This window comes from Acyrthosiphon pisum, chromosome X (assembly GCF_005508785.2).
Source record: "Acyrthosiphon pisum isolate AL4f chromosome X, pea_aphid_22Mar2018_4r6ur, whole genome shotgun sequence".
Lineage (NCBI taxonomy): Eukaryota > Metazoa > Arthropoda > Insecta > Hemiptera > Aphididae > Acyrthosiphon > Acyrthosiphon pisum.
This window is the reverse complement of record NC_042493.1, coordinates 71,065,076-71,080,004: the sequence shown is the minus strand read 5'-3', so window position 1 is coordinate 71,080,004 and position 14,929 is coordinate 71,065,076. Positions and strand designations below refer to the sequence as shown.

General features: G+C 32.4%; 1 protein-coding gene across 2 annotated transcripts in view; it reads left to right on the top strand.

Moving 5' to 3' along the window:
* LOC100165687 (transcription factor SOX-2-like) overlaps window positions 1-7,644 on the top strand; it is a 34,870-nt gene extending 27,226 nt beyond the window's left edge. For both annotated transcript variants that reach the window (XM_008182342.3, XM_016802409.2), the window contains exon 3: window positions 6,306-7,644. In XM_008182342.3, the coding sequence (XP_008180564.2) occupies window positions 6,306-7,083 (778 nt within the window). In that variant the 3' untranslated portion in view covers window positions 7,084-7,644. The remainder of the gene's footprint in view (window positions 1-6,305) is intronic.
* The last annotated feature ends 7,285 nt before the right edge of the window (window positions 7,645-14,929 follow it).

Here is a 14,929-nt window from a genome sequence, read left to right as displayed (position 1 = left end):
AATTCTTATTGCTTCATTAGATTAATTGGTTAGTTTGTCAAAAAACACGTCTAAAATATTATGTCACGCGTGTGTTAGACGAAAACAAAAAATGACGGTATCGAATCCCCTTAATATAATGTATATGGTACATAATATGTATATTATTATTATTATTATAATTATTATGTGACTGTAAATATTTTGATTTTTGTTGTATGTTATTGGTTACCATAATGTACCCAACCACCCCCCCCCCCCCAAAAAAAAAAAAAGAAAAAAAAATCCACCATGACGCCTTGGCGTCATAAAACCCCATTCACTACGCCACTCATGATTGTTGACATTGTTAAAAATAAATTGTAAACTACAACGGTGGCGTAAGTGTTGTTAAAATTTATCAATCATAATAATATAATAATAATATAAACTAATATCACATCCATAAAGAACTTTCAACTTCTTTCGCGATCGCGTCGTCACATAATTTTCATTTTTAATTTTCTTTTTTTTTTTTTGAAAAAAATTAAACAAATATAATAATATATCTGTAGAATCTATATTCACAAAAAGAATAACTATATTAATATTTGTAATTTATAAATGAACACGAAGGAATTAAATAGGTACCTGCAATAATAGAACACTTTAGGTGTAATTTCTTTTTAAAATTGTTATGATGCTAAGTTGATATTTTATACGTTCAAAATTTGATGGAAAACTTCCGGTGCTGATGGTGAGTAGTAGGATCAGACTTACCCATGTACAAACAATTTTTTGGGCATAGGATTCGAGAACACCTGAAGTAGGTACTCGCTGATAATATCGCCCCGCCGCAGCGAAGGTCGTATCTCTGTTTTTACAATCTTTTTTTTTTTTTAAGTTGTCAGCTATTTTTTGTGTAGTCCCGCAAAGGCGGTAGTAACTGCATTTTATATTATAGAACGTCTTTGATTGTCTTATGCTACTATCAGTTTCGCGGGAACTACACAAAATAAGTTATGACAACGTTAAAAAAAAAGAAAATTGTAAAAACAGACAGATGCAGGGAAATCTACCTATTATTAGCTAAAAAATACGGCCTTGTATACAATATATGTCTGTGTTTTGGAAATTTATTGGTATAGTTTAAATGAACGGTAAAATATCATTTCGTTTTATTTTCGTATTATATTTCATAGCAGACAAAATATGCGTATTATTTATGCGTAACATATTAGATATTTAAATTAGTTTATTATATGATGCTCCGTTATCTATCTGTGGTGTACCTACATTAAATAACCATTTATTTCTAATCATTAGTGTGGAATAAAATATTATTATTTACCTATATAACTATCTTATACACCTGTTATCTTCTATCTATAGCGTTTATAGACTCTTGAGCAGGGGTCGGAAACCTTTTGGATGTCAAGGGTAAAAAAAAAAATAGAAAATGGTTCACGGTCACAATTTGAATATACCTTATTTTATTTTAAACAATAATGTATTATGTTATCAAATGTAGTTTATTTAAGTTCATAACTGTTAAATTTATTAATTTAACAAGGTATCTATAAACGAACAACGTTTTAATCCACAGATTATTCCAGTCCATATTTTCTTAGTTCGGGATTTTTAAACAAATTATAGATTTTAGCCAAATAAAATTATACTATTACATGCGGCTCCACGTTTCCGACCTCTGATCACTTGCGTATACGTTATACATATTATACAATTTACAATACTATATTATAATAATATTCAAGCTGTGCGAAATCATCCCCTTAGAAACAGTGATTTATTTAAATAATATAAATCTGTAAATGTAAGAACCGGAACTTGTATATAATTTACAGTTCGTTAGTCATATATAGGGATGATGGATATTGCTCATTCCACGACAAATTGAAATTAAATTGGGGACTTATATACTGATATATTATTATTTTTTACGTGGGAAAATGTTAAAACGTTCGATTTTATGGACAGTTTTTTTTATGATTTCTCGTTTTATGCTTTAAATATTTACAGTTTTATTTAGGTACGAAATTCCTACGATCAGATAATTGAGATCTTTTTTCGTCCCCGTGGTAATATTATACACACTCGCAACAATAATTTTCAATACGTTTTGTTACCGTATGTATTATTGAAATCGTTTACTTCATTCGATAAATAACCAAATAATGCAAACTGTTATTGTTTTATTCTTTGCTTTCATATTGCCGCGAGTAATGAACAGAATCAGTAAATAAAGGTCATTGTTGGGTTGTATTTTATTACAATAAATTGAGGTTGGAAAATAAATCGACAAAACATAATGTTACTTCCTATTAAAATTATGTACAGTAGGACAAGTAGGTCATTGTGTTCATGGATTAAATAATTTTGTGTACTGCTCTAAAACAAAAATAACTAAGTCAATTAAATGTTTCAAACAAATAAATAAAGATAATAATGGGTTTCAAGATATTTTCAAGATATAATATGAATTAAGTTAAATGAATGTTGGCGATTATTAATTAAATTTTGTCTATTTCCTATTAAATTTACAAGTATAATTATACACTTATAATCAACGATTGTATAGCCTATAAAATATTTAAATATTTTTTATTAAACATAATACAAAACAAATGATAAAATAAAATAAATTGTAATTGTAAAAATAATAATTTAATTTCCAGTAATTAAAATGTACTGATTTAGAAACAAACATATAATATACTAAACATTACTAAAAAATGATCATTATTTTTTTCTTAAAAACTGGTTGAAACTTTGATTTTCACCAATTGTTTTTTACATTTCTGTTTGTGTAGGTTTTCTTTGAACAGTTGTCATTTAAAATATTTATTAATTCAACTAAATATGTATTATTTGAACAAATACGGAACTTCGAATATTAATATAAAATTGTTCGTATTATATACATTGTACGAGGGCTCATATGTGGAAATTTAACTAAGTGGTGACAACTGACAAGTGTGAATATACCTATATTCTGCAGAAGGAGTATGAAAAACAAACAAAAAATGTAATATTTTTTTGTGTGGCAATATCTAAAAGATAAACGGGAGTGGTATCTTATGTGGTTGATCTCGGGTATGTTACCTATGTCCTGTATATGGTAGGTACTGGGTTATCAATGGTCACTCTAGGCAGTGGTGGGCAAAATATAATTGAAATTGTATTTAAATACTAAATACTATAAATACATCAATTTTTATCGAATAAGTACAAGATATAATAGATTTCAATAAGTAAATTTACTTATTTACGAAATAAAAAAAATATAATAAATTATATAATAATTATTTATTAGTTAAAATAAATTAACAGTAACCATTCAAAAATACAATTTTTTCAAAATTATGGTCTGAAAGTATTGACCTATTATATAGTCGGATCATGGATGAAGCAGGCCGTTAAAATATTCTTTGAACCGAGGTAAAAGTATTTAGTATTTACTTGAATTATTTTGTTATTTAAAATACTAAAAACTAAATACATTAAATTAAATTAGTATTTAAATACAAGGTGAAATATACCTTTGGAAGAACATATCCAGTAAATACTAAATAAAACATACAATAAATTGTATCTGCGTAGCCCACCCCTGACTACAGGTCACCGTGTTTTTGTGTTGGCATTTAACCTGCAGCATTATTATAGTTACCATGGGTAAATTTGTTGTTCATCTGCGAATATGAATGGAATAATAATGGTACCCAACAAACAATTATATTATTATATCAGCGTCTTTGGAATTTGTTGACTTATTAAAACTGTTACCTATACACTGCTACTGTCATTACCTAATATTTACATTTGACACGATTCTCTTCAACCCGAACTTTTAAACCCGGGCCGGGGTACGAGAGGAATACATCTGTTTATTTTTTAATTATTTTATTTTAATATGGGACTTAAGAAAATGTAAGATGACTTTATCCAACAATTGATTCATATTATATTATTGAGTATAGACGACATTGTCGATATAATGATGATTATGCGTGCACTCCGGAGAACTGGAAAACGTATTATTTCAATTGCTATTTATTTATTTATCTCACAAATAGTGAGTAGGTATCACAATCATATAATATATATATATAATATTTTAAAACTTGGATTAATGAAACAATAACAATAATGTTTGATAAGCAATTTATTGTTATCTAAAATAAATACAAAATATCATATTATTTACTACTATTGTTGAAGCAAAATTAATTAAACTTCACTTCACAGAATAATAACAGTTTCTTTTTTAAAATAATATTGTACTAAATTTAGTATTCAGACGACCTGCTAATATCGATAGGTAGTGTTATGGATCAATATTGTTATTTTAATATTTCTTTAAACAAAAAAACAAATATAAATTTTAAGTTTATTATGACTTATTTATATTGGAAATACTGTTTTGTAATTTTAAGAATAATTAATTATTTTTACTATTAAAATTATGTTTTTAAAATAAATTACCAAAGTGCATAAAACAAAATAAAACTATCTTTTAAAAATTATTAAAGAAAATCTAAATAACTATGGTTACATAATATTAGCAACAAAAATAATATCCTCAAATTAGCTTTTGCTGCAAAGTAGGTTTCGACTTTCAAATATCTGTATCTCGTAATCGAGTATACATATAGGACACTGTAGGGCAGGGGTGACCAACCTTTTCCCATATTGTGCCAAATAGAAAAAAAAATTGAAAATATGCAATAAATATTAACATGATTTATTATAAGTATGATTCGCTACTAGAAATCAAGGAAACTCTTGAAACTCAAGAGAGATTCTGGTATTTTTAGATCTCCGAAATGTGATGAGATATAAAGAAAAAAAAGTAAGAAAAAACCCATCATAATAAAACCAATATACATTCATCGCTTTGCTCAAATCTAAAAGAATGTGATATATCACCCGGATTACCCCTTGAACCCTATATGTCATCGATATTATTATCGTTTCGATCGGGACAAACTACACGGGTTGCTGCTACTTTCGAGTAGTAGTTTCTCCCGCACGTGTGCGCACATGTCACAGGGCACTTCACAAATAGGTACCTATTCTTTAATTTATAATTTTTTATTTAAACAATAAACATCAGGGAGAAAAGTCGTTTTTAAGTAAAGTTTACAATATGAATTATAATATTACGATTCAATAGTTTCATCCGATGACTAGGATAGTCGGTAAAATTTGCATAAGATATAGGTTTATTTACTGATATTAAACCCAGACGGAATCGAATCTCCATAAGCATTTGTGTTAGATTGAATGGGTTAAAACCAATTAAAATAATAAAGAAATCATAAAAAATGTATAGACTATTATTATATTTATGGACACAGTAAGCATACAGATTCCTTTGTTTTCATGACTGGCTAACATCACTAAATAATGTACCTACCCAATTAATGTGTATACTTTTGCAAATAATAAAGATAACATAAATATTGACTAGTAGCGGTACCTACTAATAATACTAGTATTAAACGTTTTAAATGTATATTGTGGAAGTAAAAAATATTCCTAAGTAACAATAATATTTTTATTTTTATTTTTTCTCTGTCTATTTTGGTATATTTTTTTGGATATGTTGTATTTGAGGTATATAACTCGAAACAGTTGTAAGTTGAATTTATCTTTATTTTCCTTGCGAGATTCAAGTTATCGAGACTCTACTATATCTAATTTATTATACATACCTATACATCTGAAAATACGACGCAAATTGACAGTTTTAAGGAATTAAAAATAGGCAATTTTCAAATTGCGTGCATGTGTGTATTGTAAATGTGTGCGTATTAAGTGATTATTAGTGTGTGTGACTGTAATCTAAAATAATTACTGCAGGGTTCTCACACTCGTACTTACAAGTTGTGATATAGTGAACGGTAAATAATTTATGCTCATTTGTATGTACTTTTGTCTTTTTGTCCTACCGACGTACCTAATATATAACGCGATAAGACTTCGGAAAACGGATTTGAATTTGTTAATATGTTTACTTGAAACCGAGCTGGCCACTTTTGAATTTAATATTTCACAAACTATTATTATACAAAACAAAATGTATGGAAGTTGAGTAATAACATTTCAAAAAAGTGTCTTGATCAGTCTTTAGCAGACATAATACTAAATTCAAATCACTTTTTAATAATCGCAGTAGGTACTAGGTCCCCAGGTATGATTGACGAAATATTCGTACATTGGGCTGAAATAATTGAACGTTTGCAATCCCAATAATCATAAGACGATAATACAATAAATTAGTATTATGATATCGAACACTCTGTATACAAGTATAATTTTTACAGGGCGCTACACATGAAGGAGCATCCGGACTACAAGTATCGTCCAAGGCGGAAGCCCAAGACAATGGTGCAGAAGAAAACCGACACCAGTGCGGTGTCAGGCAAACCGGTGCCGTACTCGGTCCGCGACTTGTTGCCGCAACACGAATCGTCGGCAGCGGGCTCCGGTAACGGGTCTGCCACGGTGTCGGCCGCCGGATCGATGGTGCATAATATGTCGACGGCCAGTGAACATCAATCGGCCACCACCGCAGTGGCCGTGGCTAAATTCCCGCGTGCCTACTTCTCGCCGTACCAACACCACCACTACCCGTCCTCGTTCTACCAGCAGGTGGCCAAGGACCTGTCGACGGTGGCCGGAAATGGTGGCACTGGCACTGAAGCAGCCGCTGCGGGCAAGGCTGTCCACGACCTGGCGCTGCACGCGCTCTACGGCAGTTCTCTGTACTCTCGGGCCGTGTCGCTGGCCACCGGGTGGCCGATGATGGCCGCGGCAAACGTGACAGCATCCGGCTCCAACGGCGGCTGTCCTGTCAACTGTGCCGAGTGTGGTCAGCACGCGGAACGTCCGTCCCAATCGTCACTGCAGCCACTGCCACCGCCACCTCCTAGGCCGGCGCACGAGTCATCCACGTCGTCGTCCACGCCGTCGCCACCCGCCCAGCTTCCGCCGCCACCGTTACTGTCAACTGCCGCCGCCGTCATCAAGCGGCCCATCGCTTTGCTTGTCAAGCCGGATCGCGTCGGGTCGACTGGACTACATGCGCAACATGTCATATGAAAACCGCTGCCGGTTCTACCGGAACCGGCCGCCGGCACAGCCTGCACCGCTGCCGCCATGTCGGCCGCCGTCCAGTGCGGTTGGCCGCAGTGTTCGTCGTCCTCGTCGTCATCGCCACCACCACCGCCGCCGTCGACGACGACGTCTCCCCTGGCCACACCGCCGTGGTGGCTCCAACAGTTGCAGCAGCAGCTGATGATGTGCAGTGGCCACAGGAACACTACAGCTGCCCGTGGATCTCCCGGACCGCCGCCTGCCTCTTCGGCCACCGCCGCCCAAGACCACCGACCAGACTAGATGAGCGCCACGTGCATCACTCTCTCCACCACTGCGGTAAGGTTTAAACTACATATTATTTGTGATGTATGACGAAGAAGAGAAAACAGCCATCGAGGACTTCATTTTTTGTTTTTATGTAAATAATAATAATTTTATAATAATTTTTCATCACGCATTAATCAGTTGGAAGATAATAATGTAACCAAAAAAATTAGAAAACCTGCAGTTGATATGATAATAAAATATGATATGCGTTATCGCAATCCAGTGTAGTAGCCGGAACATTTGTCACGAACATGGCCGTAAAAAAGCACAGTTTCGTTAATGTTTACAATTTTTAACACCCAATTTTTTTTTACTTTTAACTATTTTTTATCAGTTTATCATATCGTTCAATAAAATTAGTTATTTTCGTTATTTTACCCACTAAATTATAGTCAGAACTTCCAACTCCTTAAACGTTTTAATGACGTTTATGACGTTTTTGACTATTTACTCACTGAAACTATTCTAGATACATTGTTGCATGTGAGAACTAAGTTTTATACTGATAGTGGTCATATATTAAAATTACAAAAAATATAAAATTAAATAAGTATAAAATAAACAAGTATGAGGCATTGCATAAAAATAAAGTTTTAATAAAAAATTAATAATTTACGTGTATTTTGCCTATAATTTTATCTAGCAAATATTTTCTAAATTTATTTATTTGGTTAGTATATCAAAAAATATTATTTTAACTTTTCGGTTAATCGCGAATTTGACGGTTAACAAGATAAGTGCTCTTTATTCCACGTTATTCCAGAGCTCGTAGGATGCATAATAATTTATTACGACAAAGTAAGTCGTGTGATAATATGCCATAATATATAACTCTAGCCAGTAAATAGTTGGACGGTTTATAATCGACACAGATGAGGACACAAATACATTTATTGGAGGGAACTTAAATAACAAATTACCTAAATAAAACAGGAACCTAAGGAAGTAGTAGTAAAAAAATGTATGCCCCCCACACCCCGGCTACTTCACAAACTTTTGACACTGTATCTGCCTATTGTACCTATACATCGTATTATATTATGATGTATAATATTATTTTATGGAAAACAAAAAAATGATCTTCCGTTGTTTTTTGTGCGCAAAATATATGAATATGTATTTACAATACCGATAAGTCCTCGATGTTTTAATATTAAATTATTTTTATTTTACGTTATATATATTTCTTCACCTATGTATGATGAATATTAAATCATTATGTGTGTATAACATATTATTATGTATGTATAAGTTAAACATTTAATTTTGGTAATATAATTATGTTCTGTTTTTTTTTGTAGAAATGGAAGTATTCAATAGTATTTTTAATGTGAATTAAAAAGTTCTGGTTATATATATTATAATGTACGGTTATTTGTTATTCTTATTTTATTTTCAAAAGCAATATTCTTTAATTTGTATAGTTTATTATTTACGATTAAAATGGTCGATCGACAGCGGTCGTACCTATATTATAATATATCCTTTAATTTCATTTTGTACCCATTTAACAATATAAAATCCATTTATAATACTCTTCGATCAGATAAACTTTATATAAGCTAAAGTCACCAAGAAGTCATCATTAATCTGTCGGGTGATGATAAGTTTGGAAAAAGCAACTGCACCATCACGTTTACAATTATTGTTGTATTCCGGTGAGGAGCGGTATTATTGTACACTCGAAGTAAGTTTCTGATCTCGGCGAATGGTTAATGTATTTTTTTAAAATTACTATTGTGTTCTGTTTATTTTATATATGAGTATATAATAATATATATAGGCCAAAATATTATTTCAGCGGCAAACCGTAAGATAAAAAGTCAATTCAATTTTCATTATTTCCGAGTTTATTTAAGTGAAAAAATTGTTTCATTGTTCGTTCCACAATGCTATACACACCTATCTGCGCTGTTTATTAAACGAAAACAAATTAAACACATTTCGTAGCGGTAGAAATGAAGTATATAAAGTCCGGGAACGGGACAAAGACTAGTACGAATAAGAATCAAGACCGTTTCAAAATAATATGCAAATTCTATTACACGTATAGGTACTCCACGATTTGTGTCAGTTAATTAGTAAGCGTATTATCACTAGTTTAAAATGCCATAATAATACTTATCATAAAGGTATATTATATTTTATTGAACCTCAATCATCTGCCTGTTCAACAATTTCACAATGATATGCTTCTCGCCTTCTCCAATCGAAAATAAAACTTTAACTGTTTATTAGCCAATAACCGCATGTATGGTTATCATGTATAGCGAATGACTGTAATTCGGTTTCGTACCAATAGAGCAGAGGCACCTAATGGCTAATATAATATTAAACTACACTCGACGTTATAGATTTTTTGAAATTGTAACAAAATATTATCTATTTGAAACGGCCACAATAAAAATCGGAGATGTAATAAATTTAACCAATAAACGTAAGTTCAACCAAACGAGCTAAATATTATCAGGACTTGTCTTGACGTCCGTGTCAAATATTACGGGCATATTACGCACTGTGGAGTGTGGATGCTCAAACTGCACTCCTTGCCTAAATCAAAATGTTCAAATTGCACTCTGGTTCAAAAAAGATTATGTTAAAATTTCATTCAAACCGATCATTACATAGAATTTGTAAATATAAATTTTAGTTGAAAATTGCGTGAGTGTGTTGATGGGTTTAGTATTACAATGACGTATTATTACACGACATAATATTATAGTCTAGAAATACATAAATGCATTGATTAATTAAATGTATATTTTTATATTATCATTTTGAAGTTGTACCTAACTATATTATGATGCATTTAAATTATAGCTGTTTTAACTTTAGATATTAAAAGTACAAAATATTATACTTATACAGTATTGGTAAATAGATTTTTTTGTACTGGTTTTGAACTTTTTTCGAACCCGTGTGCAATTCGAACATAACATTTTTCTGTTCTGAGTACCCCTTACCCAATACACCCGTTGCATATGCTAGGTAAGAATTCTTTAATATGTTGGGATTAGGCTAAAGTACTATGATTAATCGCATGTAAATGGATTTTAACGAAATTAATTGCTACGGTGGAATGCCATAATGACTACCTACTTTGGATCGATCAGTATTATAATAAATTATATCCGTACGATGGTTTAGTGCAATATAGTTTTGTAATTTACTTACCATGTTAACAAAATGTATTTATTTTAATTAATCATGTTTTTTTATTGAATAATCATATCTTTTTATTTTATACCCACTTGAGATGAAGCAATTATTATTGAATAAATATCGTGAACTAACTACCTAGGTAGTTAATTATTTGTATTATTATTTATTACCTATTTATTTTTACAATTAATTAAAAACCTTACCTTACCACGTACCGCGGGCTGTTGAGCTGTTCTCATAATATATTACATTTATTGGTATTTTTATTTATTTATTATTATATTTTTCTTGTAATTAATGACATATATATGTATTAACATATATAAAATAATTTAGTTGAAATAATACATACCTACATATTATTATTATCATCAAGTTTTTTTTTCAAATACATTTAATGTATTTTTTCATAATAAAAAAAAAACGTTTGTAATTTATTTACAGAATCACAAAATCACACAGTCTTATATCTTCGATATTTCTGGGTTAATCAAACACATAATAAGGTTATATTCTGATTGGATTGTCTCGAGAAAAAAAAACAGGAAATCGCTAATATATAAATAATGATAGCCAGTAGGTATCGAGTGTCCTTCGCCGTTGAGTAAAATGGTCCACTGCAAAGCATGTGTTTAATTGAAGTAAATCAATGCAAAAAAAAAAATCTAAATATATTACATATAAAAAACGATACTAAGTAGATATAGCTATATAGCCTATATTACACGGGTATAGTATATATTACATATTATTTAATATGACCATTTCTTGTATTTAATTAGTAGTGATACGGTAAGTTGAATTCATTTTTATTAAAAACATCGTATTTATTGGGCACATATATTTATATCATTTATATATTATTGTTACTTGTTAGGTATTATCTTGTAAGTCAATAACATAAAAACATTAATAGTATAACGGTGTGGATATAGGTGCATGGTATAATTAAATATTAGTATTTTAATAGATTAAAATTAATCTAAATATATTTAGAAAATGTCATTGTAATGGCGGAAAGTTTCAAATCTACTGATAATTTTTTTTGAATTAAAAAAGCAATATTAATAGTCTGATATTTTTGGTTTAAATATTCAATTTTGTTCAGATTCCAACTTAAAATACCTATATAATAATCGTGCATAATATGTATTTTGATATTTTTAAATTTCTTTAAAAACCACTCATGAAGAGGATCATATTATAGATTTTTTAATTTTTTTAAAACGTATCTTGTCAGTGTAATAAAGATAGGTTAATTGGTGTTAGGTAAGGTTTAGTATAGGTAAAACTATGTACTATACTTTCTGTTTGGTAAATTAATGTTATCGAACAGTTGATGCCACAGTGTTGGTAAAGTTCAAATATTCCAACTAGATCGACGTGTGGTTACAGTGACAACCAACCAACACCCCATTTAAGACATCCGTGACCAAGAGTATCAATCATACATTTTAATATAATTGCAGGTAAACCCACATAAACTCATTGTTCTCGACTCGGCGATATGGTGCAGAAACCCTTCAAGGGAGACGACTACGAAGCGGACGTCCAGCGTAATGTGGATACCACATTTGCCGCAAAGGTGTGAACGGGAACTATAGACGCACACCCGTGATTTAGGTATATGCATATTGTATATTTATATATATATATAGTTTAATGTATATACGTGCGCGCGCGATCGAATATAATATAATATAATAGCTGAAAAATAGACGGATAACACGCGCACCGTAATATATTGAGATGAACCGTTGTGGAGACGTCACGTCCCGAGCCGGCTTGTGGGGAAGTGACGGTGGGGAGGGGAAAGTAGATATTTTTTTTATGATTTTTAACGCTTCAAATTGTATCCTTTGTCGTCGCCGACAAAAGGACGACTGCTGCAGTCTGCAGACACGGATCGTAGGCGGGAAGAGTCCGTTCCTGAGACGACGCGACGCGGTGAAAGAGCAATGGTGTATAATATAATATAATATAATAATATTATAGAAATGCAAAAGGAGAGGAGAGACGACGGAGAAAAAAGGATATTTTCGGTGCGGCCGACGTCTGCGTTGTTACCGAATAGGAAGAGCTGTGCACCGCGCACCGCCGCCGAAGAGGCTCAGACCCGCGGGTTGTCGTCGCGCGCGCGTGTGTGCTGCAGCAGTGTGCCCGCGCCCTCGTCAAATCGCTGGGGTCGTGTGTACGATGTATACGGCCGAGGAACTGCCGCCGCGCCCAGCACACGCGTGATCGGAATCGAGAACATTTTCGGTGGCTACAAACACACACACACACACACACACACACACACACACGAGCAGAAAAAAAAGGATAGAGGAGAAGGAAAAAAAATGTCGTGTAAAATAATAAATAGATGTGTGGCGGTGTAGCCGCGCGACGTGAATAATATCTCGGGCGGCATTTGAATGGGACAAGGGACTGTGTACTGCAGCGGCGTGTAAGGAGCCCGGAGCAGCCGTGGGGGAAGACGAGGAGAAAATATATAAAATAAAATATATTATATATCATTATATAATAATATACAAACGTCCTGCGGGCCTTTAACGTACAGGAAACTACGGGGCCACACGTGTACCTATATATATTATACATGGGTACAGGTGCACGCGCATCACGTGATGTGTGTTGCGTCGTTTTCGGACCTTGTTAGCTGTTATATTATTATAATAGCGCCGACGGCGTACGGTGTGGTGACGATCGTTTCCGTATTTCACGAGGCGTTCGACCGGAAGTGGAAATCGTTTGGCGGGCGGTGCGACCGGAAGGTCCAGTCGCGAGTCAGCGGCGGGCGTACCGTCATGCGGTGGTCCTATATACGAGCGATTTGTGGTGTATAAAGTCCGATCTTCCGTATAATAGGTATCGTGTAGGTACATGTTTGCGCTGCTGCATCATAGTATATGGCCAGTGATTTATTTCGATATCAGCGACCGCTGTTTTCAAACATGGTGGTCAATATTTTATACGATTTATGATGAACACGGTGGGCCCTCGGCTTCGTATAATTTTATTATTATTATGTCTACATTAGGTTCGAAAAGATTGAGGGGATTGAAACCGGCCTTTCAAAGAGTTCAATATAGGACATTTTATAATATTTTGCCAATTCTGGTTAAATTTCTCAAAACATATTTGAACTTTTAAGCTTACTTTAAGTCGACGGTTTTACATATTCAAATAAAAAAATAAAATTCCCGAGTCTGATATTGATTTTGAAAAAAAATACTAGTTCTCTTCTTGTCTGTGTTTTGTAGGAAATTAATTTTCTTTTTCAGTAATACTTCAGTATTAATGCGCATTAAAAAAAATTAATTTGGTAGGTACCTATAACAAACCAAAAATCAATTTTTCATAAAACCTTTAGAAAAGACAGTAAGGAATCTGAATCAGTGGTGTAATTACGGGGGGGGGATTTGGGTGTCGTATATCCCCCCCATGACCTTTTTTTTTAAGACTGGTTAACTACATTTACCTATGTACTTGTGTGTAACTATGTGTATTTACCTTGATATCAAATGCCTCGGCTAGCTGGCAGTTGTCCGATAAATGATAAGAGTGATAAGAGTATTATTTTTTCGTGGATCGACGACGCTCGATGATTATCAGATTATTTTATCTAGATTAAAGACTATCGTCCCATTGAAGTATTGAACAAAAAATAACTTAATAATGATTTGTACACTTAATCGGAATTTTCGTAGTGACTTTCCTAGTTTCGTCGTTATTCGGTAATCGGCATTCGACTTTTATAGTTTTATAATTCATAATTTGATATTATAATATAGGTACTGAGACGGTACTAGTGGTACTAGCGTGGAGTTTTGTTATTTAATTTTAATATTTACTATTTATAAATATGTTGCACTGAAAGGTGCTTATAATAAATTTTTTTTTTTTTTTGGGGGGGGGGGGCAAAATGTTAAAAAATGTAAAAAAATCCCCCCACAAAAATGACCAAATTACGCCACTGAATTCCGAATGTTTTCAAAATTAAAATCGCGGGCCTTCGATACTATGGGTGAATTTTTTTTCTGTTTTCGGGACTTTAATTGCTACAGGAGTTGAAACTTTTTTATTGCGAAATATAGTGATGTGTGACTGTGTTTAGTTGTTGTTTATCTTTAATTACATAAAGCGTTGAGAAGTCTAATGTAGTCAAAATTGAACCAAAATTGAACCAAAATTAAAATTGACAGAAAATATATACAACAACAACATAACGTGTAATTTGCACCAACATTTTTTAAAATAATATGATTGTAATTTGTACCATAATTCGAATCGATAATTATTATTTCGATAGTATATCTACGAACAAGTTTAGACAGTATAATATAATATAATCAGT